The sequence below is a fragment of the Canis lupus genome, chromosome 3 (assembly GCF_003254725.2).
Source record: "Canis lupus dingo isolate Sandy chromosome 3, ASM325472v2, whole genome shotgun sequence".
Taxonomy (NCBI): Eukaryota; Metazoa; Chordata; class Mammalia; order Carnivora; family Canidae; genus Canis; species Canis lupus.
Genome location: NC_064245.1, coordinates 26,598,766 through 26,626,435, shown reverse-complemented (window position 1 = coordinate 26,626,435; position 27,670 = coordinate 26,598,766). Strand labels below are relative to the sequence as shown.

Here is a 27,670-nt window from a genome sequence, read left to right as displayed (position 1 = left end):
AAAAGCCCAGACTGTAATAGAAATGACAAACCATCATTGAGATGAAAATAGATTAGAAATCACTGAAGAAGATTCTATTTAAGAAAAATAATAGGGTTAATTTAAGACCAGGTATCCTGTCCAGGAGTCCTTGATGTTAAGAAGGAAATGGGCATGGAAATGATCATAATAAGTAGAAAATTCCACATGAGGAAATGTGGTCCTGTATTATCCGGTCTTCTTGTGTATCAAGAAGGTCAATCATAGCAGACAATCTTGCAAAACCTTACTTTAAGAGGAAAAATGAGGCAGATGATGATTCCTTTTTCTTTTCTTTTTTTAAATTTATTTATGATAGTCACAGAGAGAGAGAGAGAGAGAGAGGCAGAGACACAGGCAGAGGGAGAAGCAGGCTCCATGCACCGGGAGCCCGACGTGGGACTCAATCCCGGGTCTCCAGGATCACGCCCTGGGCCAAAGGCAGGCGCTAAACCACTGCGCCACCCAGGGATCCCCGATGATTCCTTTTTCATATTTAATGCATACTTTCAAACTTTGTTTTAGCCTATTTAACCGTGTATATATATTTTAATCTGTTTAACTGTACATATAACCTGCTAAACTATATATATAAAAACACACATTATATGTATATATATGCATATAGAGTTTAATTTGTGTTGTAAAAGTCTATGTCCAAAATTCTATTTCTTGGGGGATGGTGGGGCAGAAGGAGACGGAGATAGAGAATTTTTTTTTTTTTTTTTTATGATAGTCACAGAGAGAGAGAGAGAGAGAGAGGCAGAGACACAGGCAGAGGGAGAAGCAGGCTCCATGCACCGGGAGCCCGATGTGGGATTCGATCCCGGGTCTCCAGGATCGTGCCCTGGGCCAAAGGCAGGCGCCAAACCACTGCGCCACCCAGGGATCCCGGAGATAGAGAATTTTAAATAGACTACACACCCAGTACAGAGCCTGACTTGGGGCTTGATCTAACAACCCTGAGATCATGACCTGAGCCGAAATCAAGAGTTGGATGTTCAACTGACTGGCCACCCAGGCACCCCATAATTCTATTTTTTTAAATAGTAAGGCACATTGCAAAGTGTGCAGAAAACACTCTTCTGGTTATTCTTCTGGTTATCACTATTTCTCTTTCTCAATTTGAAGAAGTCAAAGCAAGCATATATAAAAAATTCACTTTGAACTGACTACCTAATCTGTTATCAAAAGAAAAAAATCCTGAAGAAAACATTATTATCTCTCATAATAAAGGAAAGATTTCCACTCTATTTATATGCTTTTTTATCAAGAGGTCCTTATTAGAAGGGCATCTGGCTGGCTCAGTCAGTATAGCATGCGATTCTTGATCTCCGGGTCACGACTTTGAGACCCACAATGGGCGTAGAGCCTCACTAAAAAAAGAGAGAGAGAGGAAGATCACTATTACAAAATTACATACAATGGGCATGAATTTTATTCCACAATACCAAGATAAAAGAAATATCACATTTCTTTGTTTCCTAAATCAAATATAATCTGTTCTGAAGTTGGAGGAAAAATTCAACCAATCATTTTTTAAACTCCCTTCCCTTTCTTGGGGAGGTCCTGCAATAATCCTGGACTTCTGTATTGTCAAAATTAGGTGATTGTACTATCATTTTCTCTATAGTTTAGCCATCTTTGCCATTGTTCTGTGGCCTGCAAGCTGCTGCTGTAGAGCCCTGGAGCCTGCCTCTCCGGCACTGAACATCAGGCAGGCTCAGAGATGCATCTCACAGGGGATTCCTCATTGACTTCTGACTGTGTTTCTCATTGCCAAGTTCCAAAGAGGGTCACTAACATGCCTGCAGGGTTTGGTGGGTTCTTTGTCTTCTCTCCACCCAAAGAAAGCTAAAATTCTCACAATGCTTGGGAATGTGATCTCTTTTCTCAAATACACATAAGGAGAAAAGATGATAACCCCAGTTCATTTTTTTCTCCTAATTGTGACACAGCGTTAAACTTACATAACTCACAAAACACATTAACATTTGTTTTGAGCCTACTCTTAAAAAAATAGTATTCAAACAACTGACAAGGCGAATAATTAATCTCACTTCTCTGATTTGAATTTAAGTTCTCCTTCTGCCTCCAGTTTACGTGCTAACTGGCAGTGGAATTGGATCATCAACAGTTGTTTCTTCCCACTTTAGATTGCCTGAAATTGTTAATACCATCTGAACACATTTGAACTCTGGTGAGTTTCCTTATGCTTGCTTCTAAATATAAAATTAGTGTAACTGTGTACTATTATGATATGCCTATATCTTTGAATTTTTTCCAGATGAATTCAGATGTGACTATCCTTAGATATATAAAAGCAACTAATGGTTTTGAAAGTCTTTTCTTAAAAAAAAAGTCTTTTCTTATTGATTTGTTTATGATTTGCTAGAAAATAGTAGAAATCTAACATTAGAATAAAAAGTGAATCCTAATCTGATTCAAATTTAATTATGATTCCTTTGACCATCTTAATAATATATATTGTATTATGATTAAGGCAATGAATAGAACATGTTCATTACAGTGTTAAACATTGGGATGAACAATTAATAAATGCTTAAATCTGTTTAAAAAATCTAAAGAACTTGTTTAGTATCATACATGCAAATACACATTTATATATATATATATATATGTTTAACTTACATATATTAACCCTCTCTCCTCTACTGCCATTGGTCTCCTTTAGAGGATACAAGGGAAACGACTCATTTTTCTGGAAACCGTCAGTAAAGTAAAAGGTCAAACGTTTAATTTCCCTTTCCTACATGAACTATATTCGAGGAAAACTAAATAGCTATTGAGGGAAATTTTTTTCCCTAGAAGAATTCCAATCAATGAATAAAATAGACATAATTGAATATCATCATTTTGCAAACCCAGATGAAAGACTGGATCCCAGTAGTGATCATCAATGGTCACTAATGTCAACGAAAGAGCCCTCAGATATCATGTCTCCTGAGGAAAGTATGTAACACCTCTTACGGAGCAGCCTTGCCAAAAAACTCAACCCACATCAAACCAAACCTCCAGATCTAGCTACGAGCTTATAGGAAATACAGAGGCAAGAGGAGTAGGTTAAAAGATACTGTGGCTACCACATAGTTTTATACAAGAAAAATAAAAGTGAACTAAAGTGTAAAAAAAAGGTCCAAATCCTGATAATTCTACAGCTCTAAAGACTGTTTAAAAAAATAAAGTGCAAGAACAAAAAAGAAAGAACATTATTAGACATCAGTCAATCCCAAAATGTTGACTTTATTTGGATTCTGATTTATACAAACTACTTAAAACTTATGACATTTATGAAACAATTAGAAATATTAATACCAGAAGCTAAGTATTTAGCATAATTGAAGAATTATTGTTAAATATTTAGATGTGAAAAATTATGCTTTTATAAAGAGCAATTTTATTTTAGAAATCATATTGATATATGTATGGATGAAATGATATGACATATGGCATTTGCTTCAAAATAATATAAGTGAGTAAGGGTATACATGAAACAAGTTTGTCCATATTGGAATTAGATGGTGATATTGCATATGAAGGAGTTCATTGAATTATCATTTCTACTTTGTAAAATATTTTCTTTTAAATATACACGTAGAAAAACTTAGAGGTGAAAAGATATGATAAATTATACTCGCCTCAAAATAATACAGCTGTGGGGTAAGGGGGTAGAGTGGGTGAACTTATAGATGAAATAAGATGTGACCATGAGTTGTTGATACTAAAGCTGAGAGGTTTATTGTACTATTCTCTCTACTTTTACATGTGACTGACATTTTCCATAATAAAAAATTAAAAGCAAAAAAGATTCACTGTCACTCTGAGAAGTAGTAGAAAGAAGTACTCATTTATAACAAAATGTATTTACCTGGCATATTATAATGAATAGTGAGTAGTTCATCTATGAAGGAAAAGCTTTAGCAAACAGTGCTGCAACAGAGTCTCATTGAGGCACCCAGTGTGTCATTCAGAATGGCCACCCCCAAATCTTAAAGGCATAAAACAAAGTTTATATGCCATGACAGGCTAAGCTATGCTGTAGTAACAAATCACCCCCAAAATCTCAGTGCATATAACAACGAAGTTTATCTATTCTAGAAGTGATTTGTTCATTGGAATCTCTCAAGCACTCAGATCGATGGAGAAGCCACAATATCAAGTCTTGCCCGTTGCTGTGCCAGAGGGGAGGCCGACTTTAGAATATCTCACATTGGTGGCTGAAAAAAATCCAGTCTAGAAAGACACATGTCACCACTCACTTTTCACAGTTCACTTGCCTGAATCAGTCACATGGCCCTATTCAACCACAAGGGAGCCCGGAAGTGCATTGCCATCATATGCCCAGAAGAGAGAACTGGAAATATCTGGCAAAGAATTCTTACTTCCTTGCTAGAGAACCTGTGTCATTTATGTTGAAGCTGTATCTTATATGAGCCATGGGGAGAACTGTACCTGTTGCTACCCCTGAGACAGTATTCAGACATAAGTGCTTATCCATCCTTTTGGGTTATTTCACTCTTTATGATCCATAGTAATGCAATATATTTTACATAAGGAATGTAAACTAATTGGTTGACTCAATTGTAAATTTAGAAATACTTTTTAAAACTAAGTGTTCCATTTTCCCCTTGGGTTATTAAAGTCATATGTTCTCATTGTAAAACACATGGAAAATATAAAAAAACTAGAAAGAGGAGAAATCACTCATAATTTCACCTTCCAAAGATCATCACAGTATGTTAGTATTTTAGTGGATTTCCTTCCAAACTCTCTCCAAGCATTTTAAAACACTAGTTCTGGGCAGCCCGGGTGGCTCAGCAGTTTAGCGCTGCCTTCAGCCCAGGGCGTGATCCTGGGGACCCAGGGTTGAGTCCCACATCAGGCTCCCTGCATGGAGACTGTTTCTCCCTCTGCCTGTGTCTCTGCCTCTCTCTCTCTCCTCTCTGTGTATTCTCATGAATAAATAAATAAAATCTTAAAAAAAATAAAACACTAGTTCTCATGGTCACAGAAAGTGTAACCATTTCTTCGTTAGTGAAATTGCTCCAAATAGGTGATCTAAGTGGCCCTAAGCAGATAATTTAAAAAAAAATAGCTCTTTTCCTTGTAACATGAGTGTTCTAACATGGTTAGATAGCATGAAATAGTAATGGTTAATAGTTCCATGTCGCTTTCTATGTTTGGGAGCAATGCCCCTAGTCCTAACATTGTTTATAGTATAAGACCAGCCATGAAACAAATGAATAATTGTAATTGTTATTTTCATTTGCTTCTGGTATTTTCTCCATCCAGGTTACTAATGAAAAGGGAATAGCTAAGAAAAAAGGCGGGGGGGAACAGCTTTGTAAATTCATATTACTGTGGAATTGAAGCCTCTTAAAATAATCAAGATTCTGGTTACTTTTCAAAATAATAATAATAAAAAGAAATAATAAAACATGCTTATGGTCCAAGCAATGATTTAAGTCGAAAGAATAAATTGGTCAAATATGTTACAATTGGGATGAATTCCTGAAGTCTATACCATTTAGTCATAAATTGAGATCTTTAGAGGTCAAATATGATACATGGAGTTTTCCGGTAATTATTACTCAACCTTTGCAAGGACTCTTTTTCATTAATATTTTTCTTTGACATGTGCATTTCATGTGCAGATTTCTTCTTCATTTCAATCAGCAAAGGAAATCATAGGAAATTTAATTGACACAGAAGCTCCCAAAACATTTTGTAATTTTATTATATTGTAGCAACCTCTCAACTATTTATATTACTAAATAAAAGAATGACACACTGAATTGTGAACTTTTTAGGACAAATTTCATAAATTATCCATTTTTGTAATCCTTACAGCTCCTAGTAAGGAGGAAATACTCATAAACAAATAAATGTTACACTAAGTACAAATGCATTTGTATGTGAAAGGCATTCCAGTTTTGGGGAGTTTGTTCACTTTATTGTTATTTCATCTTTGCATTCTGGAATATGTCCTTATAATTTCCAGAAGGGAAATTATTAATTTAGGTCATGTGACCGTTCCTTCATCTGATTTGGTAAATTACTTTCCAAAATCTTTTCCTAATTTATATCCCAACAGGATAAGGGTTCATTTCACTCTACCCTCACCAATGGAGTTCATGCATGTTTTAAACAAACTGGCTAATTAGATACACTAGAAATAGTATCTTTTGTCATTTCATTGTTAATGAGTTTGAGCATTCGTAAAACATGTAGTAGGCACTGAAATTTCCTATTTTGTGAGTTGACCATTCACGTATATACTTTTCCTATTTATCTCTAAGGTGTCAGTGTTTTCTATTTCTATTCTTTGTCCTAACACTATATATATATATAAATATGCATTATATTATATGAATACTTCTATGTAAATATTTCTACCCCAAATATACATTTGCATACATGAGTCTCTGCTATTAGACAGTGGTTCCATAAAGGCAGTGACCTCATTTATCTGCAAATAAACACCTCACACATAGTAGAGAAAATGCACTTTGTACTGTGCAATTTAAGATCCCCAAGATTGAGCGGAGTGCCTCGGAACCCTCCTTGCACCGCACCCAGGCTGATGAGTTGCCTGCCTGCCTACTCAGCGCAGCCCGCCGTGTGCCTTAGGCCCTGCCCCCAGTCACCAGGGAACCAGTCTCAGCCTGCCATGCCAAGGAGCCCTGCCCACCAATCAGTGTTCTGTCTCTGCCCTGATACTGCCTCAGGATCCCCCATACCCATCCTGGGAGATGGAGGTGTCCCCATGTGCTTTTCCAGTTCCTCTGGAAGCAGGGGGCCCCCAAAGACCGAGACCCCTGCTTCCTCCATAATTTGGTTTCCTCTTAGCTTTGGGGATAACTTCTAAATCTGGGAGCTCCTCTATCTCCAAGCTGGGCTTTGTGGCAGGGATTCCACTCAGAACCTCTCTGGAATTTGTGCCTGATGTGCCTTCCACTGGATTTTGGGGTCCCCAGCACCCCGTGTGGATTTGGGGGGTCCCCTCTGTGTCTTCCCTACCATTCAAGGACTCCCCTCTTCACCAAGAAGTACAGAATTCTGCTGGGAAAAAAGAGATAATGCAAGCAAAGCATTTAATGCGGTGTCTGCCGCATGGTAGGTGCTCCGTAAGTTATTTTCAGCTGTCAGAAGTTTCACGGTTGGGCTAAAACCACACCGTCTTCTTTCAGAGTTAAGTAAAAGCGAGGCTAGAGAGAGAAAATCAGGATTCCGTATCCTTAAAAGATCACAAACTGTAGTTGCGAACTGCAGATTTAGAATCCGAATCGATTCTCAAGCCCTTCACCATAAATCACATCTGGAATAGTCCTGAGATATTAGAACTCCACAAGTTTTTTTTTTTTTTTTTTTTTTTTGAAGCTTGCTTTCGGAGGGAGAGCGCGCGCGCCCGGAGGTCAACCCGCGGGGCCGCCCCGGGGCCCCCGACCCGTACACTTCCTAAAGCCCAGGGTGGACGATGAGCTGGCAAAACGCTTTAGCAACAGATGGATTTGTCTCTCCACATATTCTCTCTTCTTCCCTCGATTCATAGGAAACACGCGGTAAAAATAGTGCAGCCCCACGAGCGCAAGCCTGCATCCCAAGAGGGGCTCGGCTCCCCCGCTGCTTAGCGGTCCTTCTAGGGGCGGGGAGGCGGCTGAGCCTCGGGCCCCCCGGGCGAAGCAGAAGCACAGCCCCGGCCTCGAGGGCGAAGGGCCGGGCGCGGGCCCTGGGCTGCCGCGGGCGGGGAGGGCGGCGGCGGCCGCTGTGCGAAGCGACAAGGCAGGGGGGCGGGGGCGCCGGGGCCGCGCCGGCTGCGGAGCTGCAGGCTGGGGGCGGGGGAAGCCGACGCGAGGTCGACGGAGGGCAACGGAAGGCGGACACGGACGCAGCTGGCCTCGCCGGCCTCGCCGGCCTCGCGGGCCTCGCGGGCCTCGCGGTTCGCGCTCCCGGGGGTCTAACGCGAAACCCATCCCGGCGCAAAGCGGGTCTCTACCTCGTCGGCACTTCCGGTGAGAGCCCCGCCCCCCGCCGGGGCTCGGAGCAGCGCGCAGGCGCGTCGGGGCTCGGCGGAGGCCGCGGGCGCAGGGCAGGCGTGCGCGAGCCTCGGGAGCCTGTTCTGCGCCTGCGCTGCCAGCCCCCCGCCCCCTCCCCTCCTCCCCAACAGGTCGGGGGAAAAACAAACCCGGAGCCGACGGAGCCGCCCCGGGACTCCCGGCGGGGGTCGCCCTTCGCTGCGCTGCGCTGCGCGGCGGCCGTCGAGCCCCACGGAGCTCCTCGGGGTGTGGGCAGGTAAGAGCCCCGGCAGCAGGCCGCCTGGCGTCGGCTCACCTGTGCTGCGCGGAGGGGGCGGGGTGGCCGCTGGGCCCCCGACCCGCGCCCTTCCCCTCCCGGGGCCCAGCGACCTGGCCGGGAAATCTCGGCCGTCCAGGCTCGCGTCGGCCCCGGAGAGCCCGGAGGGCCCGACCGGCGGGGCTGCGGGGCTGCGGGGCTGCGGGGCTGCGGGGCTGCGGGGCTGCGGGGCTGGGGGCTGCGGGCTGCGGACGGGCGGCCTGCGCGGGGGGAGCGGGCCGGCGCGGAGCCCTGCTCTCGGCCTCCGGGCTCCGCAGGGATGCGGTGCTGCGCCTCGACCTCGGCCTGTTCCCTTTGGCACCTCTGGCAAATTCTAAAAGATGACCTAACTTTCAGATGTTGACTTACCCGTACTACCGTGATTGCAGATTATTGCAGACGGAGTGATCTCGCTCCGTGTGACCCGTCTGGAAACCAGTCCGTGCGTTTGATAACTTCATCTTTTTCGTTTAACGAAATGGGCAGTTTGTTTGGTCGAATTAGGTTCCTTAAATGACTATGTTGAGCTTCCTGTCTTCCGCACTGGCAGAAGTGTAATGCTTCGGTCTAGGAAAACTATGGATTTTTTCTCCCGTGGGTATGAAACCTGCATGCTTAGTGTCAAAAACAAAATCTTAGATGTGCTATAAAGATCAAGGTAAAATAATAAGCCATAATTCCACCATTTAAAGATAATCAGCCACAGTTAATATTTTGACTTTTTACCTTCCAGGTCTTTTTTTTCTCGTGGCATTTTTCTTAATTCCGATGATGAGATTTTATATAGAGTTTGGATTGCCTGCTTTTTTTGCTTGAATTTAAGTGTTTTTAAAAATCTTAAGCATGACTTTATGACGTTTCATTGTCCAAGTAATGCAGGAGCAAAGAAAGCTCTGCTCCCATTTAATTATCATCCCAATCATCATGTTACATAATATGATGGTATCATAGTTTTTTAACCCCGTGGGGTCTCAGGATCCTTTTACAAACTTAAAAATTATCGAGGACTAAGAGTTTTTCTCCGGTATATTTATGCAGTATATTTAGTATTTTAGAAAATAAAACTCAGAAAAAATTTTTGAATTATGCATTAAAAACCCGTCGCATGTTGAATTAAATAATACTTTGAAAAATATTTTTTCTTTAAAAAATTTAGTGAGGAGGGCGGCATTGTCTTTATTTTTGCAGATCACTGATGTCTGGCTTTATAGAAGACAGCTGGATTCTCATATTTGCTTCTCCCTTCACTCTTGTGTGCTATTGTGTATGCTAAGGCACGTTAAGAATATCCAGCCTTGCATAGATAGGTGTTTGGAAAAGGAAGGAGCCCTAAAAAGGTTTTGGGTCTTCCAGGGGTCCTCAGACCAGTTTGAGAAAGCTGATTTAAGTATTCTTGCATTGATGCACTTTTAAGTTTTTTGAAATTTTGCACTATTAGGAACATTGCAAAGTTGAAAGTTCTTTATGATGTGTTTCCCCCACCCCGTGCTAATGTTTCTCTAGAAATAGAATTACTTTCGATGCCTATGTAATTTTTTTTGTGCCCTAATGTTGGTGTTTAGATGGTTTCAGTTAATGATTTGGTGAAATATCTTTGCATGTTTACAGTTGCTTTGAATTATTTTCTTGAATTTTTAAGAAAGAGAATTGTTACATCAGATGCAATCTCTGGGGACTGTCGGAGAGGGTGTACCAGTTTACTTCCTAGCAGCAGTGTCTGAGGTGCTCTTCTTGTATACCCTTACGAACATTGAGCACTTTTATTATTTGAAAAAATTATGGGGGTGGCTGACTGGCTCAGTTGGTAAATTAGGTAACTCTTGTTCCTGAGTTTGAGCCTCATGTTGGGTGTAGAGATTGCTAAAAAAAATTGTGTTCTGATTTAGTAGGTAACAAATCGTATGTGTTCTAATTCACGTTATGTTGATAGTACAGAGTTGTGCTTTGAATATTTTTTCATAATCTTATTAGTTGTATTATTTGCCCATTTATTGTCCAGTGTCAATGTGTTTTTCTAACAGACTTTTATCTTTTTTGTATTGTAAGGATACGTGCCATATATATATATATATATATATATATATATATATATGTAAGATAAATTATCTTTTCTCTAGGTTATGAAAGTAGTATATATTTTTTTAAATTAACTAAAATACTATGGAGATACATAATGTCAGTATAAAAGACTTGCAAAATCAGATACCCTTCAGTTTGATGTTTGCCCTCCATGGTTTTCTCCTGTGCCTTTACTAATACTTTTTTTTTTAGTATATGTGCTGCCGAAGCGAGCACCTAATACTTTTTTTTTTTTTTTCAAAACAACTTATATGTAAAACTGGTTTTATACTGTGCATGATGTTTTGCAATTTGATTTTTTGTCATTTAACATTATATATTGGCTGTTTTCCTATAGAAGTACATATAACTCTGGACAAAGTTTTATCCTGAAGGGCTTTAGGAATATTAATTGTGGTCTTTAGTTTTCTGTTGTCAGGCTCCTGTCCTCTTCTATATTTTCTTTGTAGGTGATCTCATCCATTAACAGCTATGTGCTGCCAATTCCCAAATCTTTTCTCTCTCTCAGACTTCTCTCCTGCATTCCAGATCCTTATATTGAACTGCCTATTGGACATCTCCTCCAGGATGTTCTCAAGGTACTTCAAACAACAGTCCAAATGTGAACTCCTGTTTTCCCTCAGTCCTGCTCTTGTTTGTATTGCCCGTCATGGTCAAGTGGTACCACTGTCTACCCAGTCGCCCATGATAGAAACCTGACAGTAATCCTAGCTTTCTCCCTTGCTTTCCCTCTCCAGAATATCCCATTCTTTAGCACTTTTCTGTTGATCTCCCTTCCATCTGCTCTGCACTGTGTCCGTTCAGGCCCTCATCATCTCTCATCTAAACCATTTTAGGTGTCCTTTTACTATTGGTTTTGTTGGTTTTCTAATTGATCTTATATGTTGCTGCCAATTTTTGTTAAATCATGAGATTTTTTTAAAGCCATCTTTTTTTTAAAAAAGATTTTATTTATTCATAGAGACAGAGAGAGAGAGAGAGGCAGAGACACAGGGAGAGGGAGAAGCAGGCTCCATGCAGGGACCCCGACGTGGGACTCGATCCCAGGTCTCCAGGATCATGCCCCAGGCTGCAGGCAGCACTAAACCGCTGCGCCACGGGGGCTGCCCTAAAGCCATCTTCTATAAAGTAAATATTGTAGATCTTTGATAGTAAATCTGAGAGTACGTAAGCAGTCAGGTGAGTAAAAACATTACCTAAAATAGGTTATCATAGGGACGCCTGGGTGGCTCAGTGGTTGAGCGCCTGCCTTCAGCCCAGGGTGTGATACTGGAGACCCAGGATTGAGTCCCATGTCGGGCTCCCTGCATGTACCTGCTTCTCCCTCTGCCTGTGTCTCTGCCTCTCTCTGTGTGTGTCTCTCATGAATAAATAAATAAATAAATTTAAATTTAAATTTTTTTAAAAGTCTTAGAAAAAAAACAATTTTTCTAAAAAATTATGGAATTCTTTGAATATCTATTTACAGACTTATCTCTACCCATGTAGCAAAGTACTACTAAGCACTAAGTCATTTGAGGTATTTAAAAAGGTATAGGGATCCCTGGGTGGCGCAGCGGTTTGGCGCCTGCCTTTGGCCCAGGGCGCGATCCTGGAGATCCGGGATCGAATCCCACGTCAGGCTCCTGGTGCATGGAGCCTGCTTCTCCCTCTGCCTGTGTCTCTGCCTCTCTCTCTCTCACTGTGTGCCTATCATGAATAAATAAAAATAAAAAAAAAATAAAAATAAAAATAAAAAGGTATAGAAAAGGTAAGATAATTAAATAAAAATAGAATCCAACAATTTACATAAGATATAGTACAAATACTGTACATGAAATTTGAAGCTGCACATACTTCCCATTTCATTCAATTAAGCTGTACTTATTGTGCCAATAATCTAGATGTACATCATGAAGACACAAAAATAATATGACATACTCCCTAATCTGAAGAGGTTTATTTACGTTTACGTAAATACGTGGACTCGATTCCAGGACTCCAGGATCAGGCCCTGGGCTGAAGGCAATGCTAAACCGCTGAGCCACCCGGGCTGCCCTATGAGACTATTTCTAAAGCTGCTAATTCCTGTGCTTTATGTTTTTAATATGTTCTATATTCAGAGTTCCTTTACTGCTTTTTTGCTAGTATGTTTTTTAATGTAATGTTAATGGCTGTCAAAGGGGTACTTGTACATAATTTAAAAAGTCAAATAAGACTACAAGACTTAAAATGAAAAGCAATAATCTTTTCCCTCACTTTCCTGAATCCCACTCTAGAAAAGCAGCCTTTCTCAATCAGTGTTCCTCATTAGGATCACAAAACACAGAAAATAAGTTGAGCTACTGTTCCCTCAATAGTTTATTTATTTATTTTTTTTTTTTTAAGATTTTTTTATTTATTTATTCATGATAGTCACAGAGAGAGAGAGAGGCAGAGACACAGGCAGAGGGAGAAGCAGGCTCCATGCAGGGAGCCCGATGCGGGACTCGATCCCGGGTCTCCAGGATCGCGCCCCGGGCCAAAGGCAGGCGCCAAACCGCTGCGCCACCCAGGGATCCCTCCCTCAATAGTTTAAAACTAGTAACACTTAAGAAGGTAGGAAAGAAGGTAATTCATTACATAAAGTGGATGGATACCTTAAGGGATTCAGGCTTCATTCTCTTATAGAAGAACCCTTTCTGGCAAAGGCTCCTGCAGAATGAATGATGATCCAGCTCTTTATTTTTGTTGATCAACTCTTTCTACCTCTAGATTTTTAAATAACCTGCTTACTTATATAGCTGTCTCCCCATCCTACCATAGTTATAGATATTATATACCAATTTCCTATTACAGAAAATGAGAGTTGAGGTTACCCAACCTGTAAACACTGCACTTTTCCTCATCTCTTATTTGCAGATTAGTTTTATGTTAATTTTTAGTTAAATCATTATTTAGTGTTTATATCATTTAACTATGTACATAATGTGTACAGGTGAGCCAGGTATATTGTGCTATTTCTTTTTTTATATAATTTTTGCTTTTCCTAGAGTTTGTAATTACCTCAGTTCTCATATATCTACGTTTTATATATCTTTATGAATGTATGTTTTATATCTTTTTTAAATGTATCTTTTATATGCATATATATTTTTTAAGATTTTATTTAATCTCTATCCCAAGCATGAGGCTCAAACCTATAACCCTGAGATCAAGAGCTGCACACTCCACTGACTGAGTCAACCAGGTGCCCTGTCTTATATATCTTTTATTTAATTTATTGAAAACCCCTCAGACAAGATGTGTAAATCTCCTTTTGGTAGATTCAAAATGTCTGTCGTTTGTTTTGCAACATCATTCCTGTAATTGTCACCCTGCGTCTATCTTCATGCGTTGCTTTCTAGGCCTGTTGTTGCACAGCCATCTTTGAGGTGTGTTTTCTTTTTTGATCATCTTTGAATTACAGTTGTCTCTCCCTGTGTTGAATAGCCAGTTTCTGGACTTCAGCCCTTCCTCTTTCTTCTTGTCTCCCTCATGTTGGTAGAGTACATATTCCAGTTGGCCCCTGAGAAGAGAGACTGAAGAGGAGGCAAAGTTTTTGGGTCTTGCCTGTCTAAATATGTTTTTAAAAATTCTGCCCTCAGGGGCACCTAGGTGGCTCAATTGGTTGAGCATTTGCCTTTGGCTCAGGTCATGATCCTGGGATCGAGCCCCCTGTCGGACCCTCTGCTAACTGGCAAGCCTGCTTCTCCCTCTCCTACTTGCTACTCCCCTTGCTTATGCTCTCTCTCCCTCTCTCTCTTTCTCTGTCAAATAAAATCTTGTAAAAAAAAATCAAGTAAGTTTCTGCCCTCACACTTGACTGATAGCTGAATATAGAATTCCAGGTTGTAAATAATTTACTTTTAGAATTTTGGAGGCATGATTCCATTGTTTTCTAACTTCTAGTGTTGTTACTGAGAAGTCTAATGCCTGATATGATAACCAGTCCTTTGTATGTGACCTGCTTTTGTTCTCTCAAAGCTTGTATTTATTCACTAAGTCTGTAATAAGCATATTTTATGTAGCAAACATTGTTCAAGGTACTTTGAATATATTCGTGAGTAAAAATACAAGGTATCTACCCTCATGAAGCTTAATTTCTTGGATGGAGCAGGTGTTCCAGATGGTAAACAATGTAATAAACTTGTTATACAAAAAGTTAGAAGGGGGATCTCTGGGTGGCGCAGCGGTTTGGTGCCTGCCTTTGGCCCAGGGCGCGATCCTGGAGACCTGGGATCGAATCCCACATCAGGCTCCTGGTGCATGGAGCCTGCTTCTCCCTCTGCCTATGTCTCTGCCTCTCTCTCTCTCTGTGACTATCATAAATAAGTTAAAAAAAAAAAAAAGTTAGAAGGTTGTAAAGTAAATGAGTACTTTAGAGAAAAAGGAGAGCAGGATGGGATGGGGAGGTCAGGAGTGTAAGGGAGAGGTGGGAGATGCAGTTACAGCTTGAAATGGGTTGCTCTCTCTGGTATTCTGAAATTTTAAGGTGATGTGGCTTGATAAGGATTTTTCATCCATTGTGTTGGGCCCTAACTGGGCCCTTTCCACCTGGAGATCATATCCTTCAGTTCTGAGGTATTTTATTTGACAAATTCTTCCTTTTTTCCTTCCTATACTTTTTTCCTGGACTTCTTGTTATTTGAATATCAGACCTCATTAGATTACATTTCTAATCTTTCTGCTTATTTGCTTTCCCTTTCTTTTTATTCTGCTTTCTGGGATATTTTCTCAAGTTTATTTTCCAGTGCCTTCATTTTATTTTTTTTTTAATCTTTTACTTTAGAACAATTTTAGATTTTTAGGATTATTGGAAAGATAGTCCAGAGTTCCAATTTACCCTATACCCAGTTTCCCTATTATTACATGTTACATTAATATGGTACACTTACCATGATTAATGAACCAGTGTTGATACATTAGTATTAATCAAAGTCCATACTTTATTCACACTTCTTTGATTTTTCTCTAATATGTTCTAATCTAGGAGTCCATGGAAGATACCACATTACCCTGATTAGTCCCGTTGCCTTCAGTTCCTCTGGATTGTGACAATTTCTCAGACGTTCTGTTTTTGATGGTCTCAAACATTTTGAGAATCACTACTCTGCTATTTAGTAGAATGTCAGTTGTGGTTTTTCTGATGTTTTTCTCATAATTAGAGGTAGAGTTTGTCAGGTTTCTTCACTGTGAAATTATTTTTTCTCCCTTTCTATACTGTACTCTTGAAGAAAGTATGTGCAGCACACTTAAGGAGCAGTTATGTTCCACTTCCCTGAGAACAAAGTGTCTATGTAAATTATTCAGAATTTTTCTATTTGGAAGATTTGTCCTATTCCCTATTTGTTTATTTATCTTAGTATGAACTCATTTTTTTAATGCTTTGCCTTATAAACCAGTTTTGGTTTATATATTTTATTGTTTAGTTGTTCCCGCTTTGGCCTTTGGGAGCTCTTTCAGTTGACTCCTTTGATATACCTCCTTTATTGTGTGTGTGTATAGACCCATGTGTGCATATGTATATGTGCTTTCTGGGATTACAAGATGCTCCATGCTCATCTTGTATAGTTTCTGCCCCAGTCTTAGAATTAGCCATTTCTCCAAGGAGCCTTGGTTCCTTTTGTTTGAGAAACCATGCTCTGGGTGCTAAGTATGCTTGTTATGCTAAGTACAGGATGTCTTGCTTCTAGGCCCTGTCAGCTAACAGAGCAAGAGATATAGGTGTTTATACTAATATCTATAAATATTTCTGGTAAAAAATTAGCACAGATGTATAACCATTTGTATCCATGTTAAGCTAGCCATAAGTTTATACCGGTGTCTCCAATTCAAATCCGTTCCCACGTGGATCATTTTAGCTTCTTGCCCTTTTGCTTATCTAACCTTCCCTGCCAACAAGGAGAAACCTGGCTCCCATAAGCAGCCATTCCATTTACTTTTTAATTGCAGTTCAATCCAGTATACATATATAATGATTTCAGAATTGTTAACCCATACCCCCATTGGAAACAACTTTATCAACTAGAGCACAATGCCCCTGTTCCTTTTTTCAATTCAGCCTTACAGATTCACTCATTTCCAAAGGTAGCACTTTATTCCTCCACCCCTTTCAGTAAGATTGTTTTATACATTTATAATAAATTTAGTCTCTTTTATCACATTCTGCATTCCATTTTGAGATCACCCAACCTTCTAAATAATTTTTTTAATTTGCATACTTGAGGTTTATTCTTTGTGCTCTAATCTGACAAATGTTTACTGTCTTGTATTCACCACTATCGTATTATACAAAATGGTTTCACCACCCTAAAAAAATCCACTGTGCTTTTCCTGTTCAACGATCCCCTACCCTATACCACAAAGCAATCACTTGTGTGTTTATTTACTCTCTTTGTAGTTTTGCCTTTTCCAGAGTGTCATATAATTAGAATGATACAGTATATAGATTTTTTTTTAAAGAGAGAGAGAGCAAGTGAGAAGCAGAGTAGGGTTAGAGGGGGAGAGAGAGAGAAAATCTTATGCCCAGCACGGCACTGAAGGCAGGGCTCGGTTTCATGACCTGAGATCCATGACCTGTGCCAAAATTAAGAGTTAGATGCTTAACCAACTGAACCACCCAGGTGTCCCACGTACAGTGTGTAGAATTTTAAAGACGGGCTTCTTTCACCTAGCAATACGTATTTAAGACTCACCCATGTCATTTTTGGTGGCTTGTTGGCTTATTTCTTTATATCATTGAATACTGTCCCATTGCATGAGTGTATCACAGTTTATCCATTCACTTACTGAAGGTCATTTTGAATACTTCCAAGTTTTTGCAATATAAATAAAGCTGTTACAAACATTCACATCTAAGTTCTTGTGTGGACAAAAGAACATTTTGCATTCCCATCAAGAATAAACATGAGTTCCTGCTGATCATCATCCTTGCAGTGTTTGGTATTGTCAGTTATTTGGATTTTAGCCATTTTAATTGACGTGAAATGGTATCTCATTGTTTTAATCTGTAGTCCCTAAAGACAAATGATGTTGAGCATTTTATCATATGGTTATTCACTAACTGTCTATCTTCCTTGGTGAGGTGTCTGTTGGGAACTTTTGCCCATATAATTGGATTGTTTGTTTTCTATTTAACATTAGGAGTTTTTTGTAGACTTTGGATACAAGTCCTTTATCAGATAAGTGTTTTGTAAATAATATCTCCTAGATTATGGCTTAACCTTTCATTCTCTTAACAGTGTCTTTTTCAGAGCAGATGTTTTTGATTTTAATAAGGCCCAACTTAATCAGTTGGTTTTTTTTCATGGATCATACCAGTGTTATATTTAAAAACTCACAGAGACTCCTGGGTGGCTCAGCGGTTGAGCATCTGCCTTTGGCTCAGGGCAGGATCCTGGAGATCGGGGATGGAGTCCCACATCAGGCTCCCTGCATGGAACCTGCTTCTCCCTCTGCCTGTGTCTCTGCCTCTCTCTCTCTGTGTCTCTCATGAATGAATAAATAAAGAAAATCTTTTAAAAGTAAGTTAATAAGGGCAGCCCTGGTGGCTTAGCGGTTTAGCGCCGCCTTCAGCCCAGGACGTGATCCTGGAGACCCTGCATGGAGCCTGCTTCTCCCTCTGCCTGCGTGTCTCTCTCTCTCTCTCTCTCTCTCTCTCTCTGTCTCTAATAAATAAAATCTTAAATAAATAAATAAAAACTCAGCACCAAAACCAAGGGGTTTTTTTGTTTTTTGTTTTTTAAGATTCTCTTTATTTATTCATCGGGCAGGGAGCCCAAGGCGGGACTCCATCCTGGAACTCCAGGATCCCACCCTGAGCCAAAGACAGACGTCTGCTCAACCGCTGAGCCACCCAGGTGTCCCACCAAAACCCAAGGTTATGTAGATTTTCTCTTATGTTTTCCTCAAGAAGTGTTAAAATACTGCATTTTACACTTAGGTCTGTTACCCATTTTAAATACATTTAGGTATAAGGTCTGTATCTATGTTCATAGTTTTGTATAGGGATGTCCAGTTTTCTCAGCACCACTTGTTGAAAAGACTAGCCTTTCTCCTCCTAATTTTCTTTGCCCCTTTGTCAAAGATATGTTGACTGTATTTGTGTGGGTCTGTTTCCCAGCTCTCTAGTCTTTTCCATTGATCTGTATGTTCATTCTTTTGCCAGTACTATATTGCCTTGATTATTGTAGCCTTTTAAAGCCTTAAAATCAGAGTTGTCCAAATTTGTTCTTTTTCAGCATTATGTTGGCTGTTCCTGGTCCTCTTCCTTTCCATATTCACTTTAGAATTCTGAGTTTCCGGAGTCCTCCTACAAAATAGCTTGCTGGGATCTTGATTGGGATTGTGTTGAATCCAGAGATCAGGTTGAGAAGAATTGACATCTTAACAATGTTGAGTCTACCTATCCCTAAAAATGGAATATATCTCCCATTTATTTAGATCTTCTTGATTTTTTATCAGTATTTTTGTAGTTTTCCACATATAGATCCTTTATATATTTTATTAAATTTATACCTAAGTATTTAATTTTTTGAGTGTTATCATAAATGTCATTTTTTAAAGTTCCAAATTCTAGTTGTTCCTTGCTCATAAATAGAAATGCATTTGATTTTTTGTTTATTAACCTTGTATTCTTTGTCCATCCTATATTCACTACTTTATTTGGGGGGGGGTTAGTTCTGGGGGGTGTTCTACATTGAAAATCATGTCATTGCAAATAGAGACAGTTTTATTTCTTCCTTTCCAAATAGTGTACCTTTTATTTCTTTTTTGTGTTGCACTAGAGGAGTTTTCAGTACTATGTTAAATAAGACTTGTGAGAGAAGCTATCTTTTCCTTGATCCCCATCTTTAGGGAAAAGGCATCCAATTTCTCATCATAATGTATAATGTTAGTTGTAGATATTTTATAAATATTCTTCATCCAATTGAGGAAGTTCCTCTCTGCTCATAATTTGCTGAGAGTTTTTATCATGATAGGTGTTGAGTTTTGTCAAAAGCCTTTTTTTTGCATCAGTCAATATGATTATGTAATAATTCTTTAGCCTTTTGATATAGTATATTATATTGATTAATTTTCAAAGGTTGAACCAATCTTGCATAGTTGGATAAATCCCACTTAGCTGTTGTGTATAATTCTTTTAATACCTCGTTGGGTTCTACTTGATAATATTTTATTGAGGATTTTTATGTCTTTATTCATGAGCAGTATTGGTTTGTGGTGTGCCTTTCTTGTAATGTCTTTATTTGATTTTGGTATTAGAGTAATGCTGGTCCTTTTTTTTAAATTTATTTATTAATGAGAGAGAGAGAGAGAGAGAGAGAGAGAGAGAGGCAGAGACACAGGAGGAGGGAGAAGCAGGCTCCATGCCGGGAGCCCAACGCGGGACTCGATCCTGGGACTCCAGGATCGCACCCTGGACCAAAGGCAGGCGCTAAACCACTGAGCCACCCAGGGATCCTCTAATGCTGGTCTTATAAAAAGAATAGAAAGGGTTCCCCTCTGCTTCCTTTTTCTGAAAGAGATTATGACGAATTGGTATCATTTCTTCCTTTCTTAAATGTTTGCTAAAATTCACCAGCAAAGCCACCTGGACCTGGTGATTTGTTTTGTGGAAGGTTACTAATTATTGATACTATTTCATTAATAGATACAGGGCTGTTTGGGTTATCTGTTTCTTCTTGTGTGAGTTTTGGTAGTTTGTATCTTCCAAGGAATTGGTGCATTTCATCTAAATTATCAAGTTTGTGGGCATAGAGTTGTTAATAATATTCCTTTATTGTCCTTTAAAGTGTCCATAGCTTCAGTAGTTATATTTTCATTTTCATTTTTCATTTCTGATATTGGTAATTTGTGTTTCTCTCTTTTCTTGACTAGCTTAGTGGGTTTTTTTGTTTTTTTTTTTTTTAAGATTTTATTAATTTATTCATGAGAGACAGAGAGAGAGAGAGAAAGAGGCAGAGGGAAAAGCAGGCTCCATGCAGGGAGCCTGAGGTGGGACTTGATCCCAGGACCCCAGGATCATGCCCTGGGCACTAAACTGCTGAGCCACCCAGGGAACCCCTAGCTTAGTTTTTTAAATTTTACTTTATTGTTTTTCAGAGAACAGCATTTTTGGTTTCAGTGATTTTTTTTTTCCTATTTCTCTATTTTCCTGTTTTTAATATCATTGGTTTCTGTTCTATGTTATCTTTGTTGCTATTTGTTTTGCTCTTCTTGCTCTCCTTTTTCTAGTTTCCCAAGTTTAGATGATTGATTTTTAAATATTTTTTTTAACCTATGTACTTAAATTATAAATGCCCCTCTTAGCACTTTCACTGCATCCAGCAAGCTTCACTTGAATTTTAAGATTTTTGCTGTCACTTTCCATGATCACTTTTTCCCTCTCCATATGTTCCTTATTTATGGCTTCCTGTTCCTGTGTCATAGTTGCATTGTTATTTTTCTGGGAATGTTAATTAGTTTCTTTGAATTTTCTTCTTTTTCCTGCATTGTCTCTTTCTCTAAGTTTCTTTTGTTTGTTTTGGTGTCTTATGTTTTTGCATACTATTGTATATGTATGATATAACCAAAATTTAAAAATGGAAGTAAAAGTAGTAATGTGCTTATTATTAAATTAGGATGACATTTCACTGTTATTGAAAATTGTTCTGAAGTTTACCTGTTGCCAGCATAATTATTGTTCTTTTTAATATGACTTATACCTAAGGGTGTTCAGCCTTTGGAGTACAAAAGTTTCATTAGAGTGATCACTTGTGAATTTCTCCTTATTTAAATTGCTTAGTATAATGAGTTACCTGTATCTGTTGAGTTATGTTTTTCACCAATTCTAGAAAATTTTCTAGAATTATCTTTTCAAGCAGATTTGTTTCATGCTATCTTCCTTATGGGACTCCATTCTCATGATGGATGATTTCTGCCATCCATGCCTCTCAACTTGTTATATTTTCTTTTTCTTGTCTCTCTGGGCTGCATTTTAGGTCATTTCTTCAACTAGGTTTTCCAGTTTATTTAGTTCTCTCTTAAGTTATGTCTAATCTGTTTAACTCCTCTTTAAAAAATCCTTTTTTTTTTGGACCTCAACCATTGTCAGTTCATGACAACCATCAAATGTTTCTTGTAAAACCCTTTCATTTGTTCATTGTCTTTTACCCCTCATTTCCTACTCCTCTTCCTTATCCCAGGCAACTGTTCAAATGTGCTGCATGATGTATATCTTTTTGTTTGTATGTATTATTGCAAAATTTGTATTGTCTTATTGTATTTTACAGAAGTAACAGTACAGAACAGATTGGAAATTTTTTGTGAAAAAAAGGTCATTTACCAAAGACAGTGTGAGGAATATTGCTATAGAGTGTTGCACCTTCTGGGTTTAGCTGATTGCTTTGTTTTGATATTATCTAACTTGTCCCTTTGTGCTTGAATTTCCTGTAAATATGCAGTTAGTTCTAAAAGCTTGGTTAAATTCAAGTTTAGTTTTGGGGGGCAGGAATATATTATATGTGATGTTGTATCTTCCACATGAGGCACATAATGTTTGGTTCTTCCACATTTATTGATGGTGAAATTGATCAGTGGAAGTCAGCATTTGCCTGTTCCCACCATTATAAAGTTACCCTACTACCTTTCATCTAACACTTTTAGCATACATTGATAACTATTGCCTAGTCTGTTAATTGCATTAAGGATTTCTAAAGATAATTTTTAAAATTGTAATATCCATCTGTATTTAGTAACTGGAATTCTTATCTAAAGAACTTTCCCTGGGCAGCTACTTTATTATCCTAAAGTACATTTTGTAAATAAAAGGGAGGATAAATTATTGGCTCTTTTTCCTTAATGTATCAACTTTCAAAGTAAGGGGTTTTGACCTGGTAGCCCTCCAATGAGTCGTGTTATTTGTTTTTGTTTTTAATATCACTATGATCTCTTGTTTTTTTTAGCTATTTGATTTGTGTTCAGTCCTTTGTAGCCTACATTCATTGAATGTTTGGTTGTCCTTTTTTTTTTTTTTTTTTTTTTTTGTCCCATTTAAGATAGTAGGAGCTCCTTCAACTAGGCTGCTATGTTCTTTTAATTTTATCCCTTTAGTCACTGATAGATTCCTTTAAGGTGTCTCAGACTCATGTGGGAGTTCTTGGCACAGCTCAGAGGTTTACCTACTTTATTTATAAAACTAACTTTTTTTGTACCTCTCTCGTATGTTCATTTTCTGTTTCTTTAACTCCTGCTCTTAGCTTATTAGTCTTCAATTTTTCTTCCATTCTGATAGAAGCATCTAAAGCTCTAAGCATTTGAAGTACCACTTTTGCTGAATCCCACAAGTTTTTATATGAAGTATTTTTATTTGCAGTATATTTCATATTATTGTGTTATATATTTATATTATTTGGTATGTGATACTTACAACTGTTTTTAGCTTTCAATTATGAACTCTTCTTTGTCTTATGTAACTTAAGTAACATGGGTACTTAGATAAGTGTTTTAAAATTTACAATACCATATGTATGTATGTTATGTTGTTAGAGTTGGTTTTCATGAATTATTGTAAATTCTTCAAAGCAACTTGTTTGTGTCTGTTCCCTGATTATGTTTCTTTGTATGCAGTTAGGTGGCATAATATTTATATGTTAGAGAATTAAATGAACTATAATAACTTTTTATTTCCTAGGCATATAAGGATTAAATTCTGAATAAGTCTACAAGTAGGATGGACAGTTATTTTAAAGCAGCAGTCAGTGACTTGGACAAACTCCTTGATGATTTTGAACAGAATCCAGGTTTGTTGATTTTTAATTTTTGCTACTAATGGAATTTTTAAGTATCTGTGATTCGGTTATCTCAGATACAGAGTACTCTTAGCAAAATTTGGTTTCAGTTGGGGTCACATGATTATATGGTATAAGAAATTCACATTTTAGGGATCCCTGGGTGGCGCAGCGGTTTGGCGCCTGCCTTTGGCCCAGGGCGTGATCCTGAAGACCCGGGATCGAATCCCACGTCGGGCTCCCGGTGCATGGAGCCTGCTTCTCCCTCTGCCTGTGTCTCTGCCTCTCTCTCTCTGTGTGTGACTATTATAAATAAATAAAAATTAAAAAAAAAAGAAATTCACATTTTATTATATATTAGTCTATTCTTTTTTTTTTTTTTTTTTTTTAATTCATGAGAGACAGAAAAAGAGAGGCAGAGGCACAGGCAGAGGGAGAAGCAGGCTCCAGGCAGGGAGCCTGACATGGGACTCGATCACGGGTCCCCAGGATCACGTCCTGAGCTGAAGGTGGCACTAAACCGCTGAGCCACCTGGGCTGCCCCTATATTAGTCTATTCTTATACTAAATAGAACCAATAGCCAGAAATAGAAGTAAGGAAACTAGAAGTTTTCTCTACAGGTACAAATTTAACTAAGAGAAAGACCTTTAAAATCAACAAATAAGCCAGCTAAAAAAACAACTTGAAAACTTTACATAAATTGGCATTTCATTAATGTGAGAGATGTTGTTCCATTCATCTGATAATGAAGACTAGGAAACTAGAGAGAGAACCAAAATGTTATATTGTTTTTCAGCTCTTCCTTGGTCTGGATTTTATAGTGCAACTGAGTCATTTTGGGTGGAATTTCTATTACATTGTGACATCTGAAAAGTAAAAACTCCCAAGTAGTTTAAACAAAAATACTTTTGGAGATTATTATCATTTTGTAAAAGAGTAGTCTTTATCTTTGTTCCAAACAAAAGTTTAGTTAATTTAGAAGACTTATAAAACATAATTATCTCTGTGATAATTTTGCTTTGACTTTCATGAATAACATTATATCTCTGTTTTAATTAGATGAACAAGACTATGTTCAAGATGAGCAAAATGCATTTGGTTCTAACCACTGTTCAGTTTCTTCAGAGTTGGTTTCCTCACAACTGACTTCACTGCTACAGAAGGATCAACAATGCATTAATTGTTGTGCCTCATCAGAAACATGCTATGAAACAAATCAGATTTCCCTGAACAAAACACTCGAGGGACTAACTTCCATACAAAATGAAAAAAATGTAACAGGACTTGATCTCCTTTCTTCTGTGGATGGTGGCACTTCAGATGAAATCCAGCCTCTCTCTATAGGACGATGTAATAAACCTGTCTGTGATCTGATAAGCGACATGGGTAACTTAGTTCATGTAACTAATAGTGAAGAAGATATTAAACAGTTATTGCCAGATGATTTTAAGTCTAGTGCAGATTCTTTGATTGGATTGGATTTATCTTCAGTGTCAGAAACTCTCTGTGCTTCTCCAACCGACCGTGGTAATAATACTGTCAGAGAGGAACAGAATGATGTCAACTCTGAATTGCAAAATAGAGAAATCAGTGGAGCTGAAGAATTGGGTATAAAAGTAGATACAACAGCTTCAGATTCATGTAATTACAGTGGAAAAGAGAATTTAAAAGATCAAAAGATCTCTAATCAGTTAGAACCAGTTGTTGATTTGAACATGCCATCTGCTTTGACTCAACAAAGTTCCAAAATGTTTCATGCCAAAGACAACCTACAGCACAGGGACCAGCCATGTGTATTACAGAAAGCCAATAACTGTTTGGTAGAAGAGGAAGTAGATGTGGCAGTCATAGCTGCCACAGAATGTTTAAAAGAAAGAGACCACACAAGTGCTTTGCCTTGCAGTTTTCCAAAAAATGAGGATTTATACGTAAAGGATTCAAATGCAAAAGATGAAAATTTCAAATTACCTGACTTTTCCTTTCAGGAAGATAGGACTGCTGTATTTATAAAACAGGCTGCAAAAGAAGGCTCAAGAGATATGGATCTTAAAGATAATCAAGATGTAATCCAAGATTCCTCTCCAACTCTGCATGTTTCAGATGAAGAGATATACTCCTCACTGACTTGTCTTCCAGTACCTGGGTCTTTGTGTGGATCATTAATTGAAAATAAAGCGCATGGTGATTGTTTACTACAGAATGAACATAAAGATAACATACAAGATGTAGTACATGAAGAAATACAGAAGAGTGTTATTCTGGGTGAGGAACCATTAAAGGAAAATGATCTTTTGAAACAGGAAAAATGTAAAAACATAATTGAACAGGTAGGAGATAGAAAGGTAGAGTCCAACCAGATGATAATCAGAGTTGAGTCTTTGGATTACCCTGGTAACACAAATTCTTCTGCAGCTACAGAATCTCAAATGGAGCTTTCTGGGGCTAATGCACCAGAGTTTCCTGATTCTTGTGAAGGTTTCCCTTTTTCAAGCAATGATATCGATGGGCAAGACTTAGATTACTTTAATATTGATGAAGGCATGAAAAGTGGTGCATTAATTAGTGATGCTGAACTTGATGCCTTTCTGACTGAACAATATCTCCAGACTAATAACATAAAATCATTTGAAGAAAGTGCAAATGACTCAAAATCTCAAATGAATCAGATAGACATGAAAGGCCTAGATGATGGAAGCATCAATAATATGTATTTCAATGCTGAAACAGGAGCTAATGGAGAAAGCCCTGGTATTAATATGATATGTGAAACAATTGATAAACAGAATACAACAGAAAATGGTGGCCTTTCTTTAGGGGAAAAAAATACAATTCTGGTTGAACAAGGGTTATCTAACAGTAAATCTGAGATTACAAATGAATTATCAGTCTCTGATATTAACAATCAGTCTATTCATGTTGGAGGGGCCAGACCAAAGCAATTGTTTAACATTCCATCAAGACCAAGAGGTTCAAAGGAACCAAATAAACCAGATGTTCCAAATATGCCTGAAAGTGAGCCCAGCATAACAAATACGATTGTTCCAACTACTTGTACTCCCGATGCTACAACTGATCCTCAGGTTAGCTTCAACTCTAATTACATCGACATAGAAAGTAATTTTGAAGGTGGATCCACTTTTGTAGATGTGAATGAAGAATCTCTACCTGCAAACACTTGCAAAGAAGGCCTCGTTTTGGGCCAGAAACAACCTACTTGGGTTCCTGATTCAGAAGCTCCAAACTGTATGAACTGCCAAGTCAAATTTACTTTCACAAAACGGCGACATCATTGCCGAGCATGTGGGAAAGTAAGTTAAAAAATCTTTGTCTTTAATTCTTTTGAAACATTATAAATGAAATTTAATGTGACAAAAAAACTGATTAATAGATGATTGAAAGTTTTGGTTAGTTTAAAATCATTTTTCACCTAGATGGAAATATATAAAGCACTGTCATTTTATAGATTGCTTGAGGGTGTATAAATGTCACATTGTCATGAGTATGATATACTGGGAAATGAGGAATGCTAATTACTAGTTTTTTGTGAAATCTAAGAATATGTCTTCATCCCTCTAACATTGACACATGAGATATCCCAAATTCAGTCATATCTCCCTGTGTCATTGAATTAATTTCAAGACTCCCCTGCAGTTAGTGTTACAATCTACACCTAGGGAAACACTGTGGGGAAAAGAAGCAAATTGACTGCCACAAGGTTCAGAATGCTGAAGCTGACCTTGATTGCATTCTGTCTTGTCTGTAAACTCTAAGGGTATAGAAATAACATTGCATTTTTTTTTTTATTCAGCATTTTTCAGTATTATGTTGGTCTTACATCAACTCTTCTCTCTTTTAGAAAAATAATAGCATTCTACTTTTAAAAGTTTTGAATAAAGCTGAGTGAAGTAAGTCAGTCGGAGAAGGACAAACATTATATGTTCTCATTCATTTGGGGAATATAAATAATAGTGAAAGGGAATATAAGGGAAGGGAGAAGAAATGTGTGGGAAATATCAGAAAGAGAGACAGAACATAAAGACTGCTAACTCTGGGAAACAAACTAGGGGTGGTAGAAGGGGAGGAGGGCGGGGGGTGGGGGTGAATGGGTGATGGGCACTGGGGGTTATTCTGTATGTTAGTAAATTGAACACCAATAAAAAATAAATTAAAAAAAAAAGTTTTGAATAAAAATAAATAAATAAATAAATAAAATAAAATAAAAGTTTTGAATAAAGGACTACAGAAAGCTTTTAAATTATAAACTTATTCATTAAAGAAAATTTTTGTTCTTTTCCAGTTAACAGGATTGATTTAAAGGAATTCTGGTCAGAGACAAAATTTTAAATTGCAGAAACTGCATTGAAGTAAAACAAATAAAAATAATAATTTTAATAACTGTCTATGATTATGATGTAGAAAAATTATTTGTATAATCAGAAAAATAGATATT

At 38.1% G+C, this 27,670-nt stretch overlaps 1 protein-coding gene across 9 annotated transcripts in view; it reads left to right on the top strand.

Annotated features, from left to right (window-relative positions):
* Positions 1-2,187: 2,187 nt before the first annotated feature.
* The window catches only part of ZFYVE16 (zinc finger FYVE-type containing 16), a 59,446-nt gene continuing 33,963 nt past the window's right edge, over positions 2,188-27,670 (top strand). For 7 of the 9 annotated variants that reach the window (XR_007409764.1, XR_007409763.1, XR_007409761.1 and 4 more), the window contains exons 1-3: positions 8,101-8,331; positions 23,123-23,231; positions 24,280-26,528. Coding sequence is in view for 5 of the 9 variants with exons in the window: in XM_049108334.1 (XP_048964291.1) it covers positions 23,162-23,231; positions 24,280-26,528 (2,319 nt within the window). In the remaining 4 variants the exon portion in view is untranslated. Of the gene's footprint in view, positions 2,219-8,100; positions 8,332-10,938; positions 11,028-23,122; positions 23,232-24,279; positions 26,529-27,670 lie in introns of those variants that run through there. The other 2 variants (XM_049108333.1, XM_049108332.1) reach the window with 2 other exon arrangements.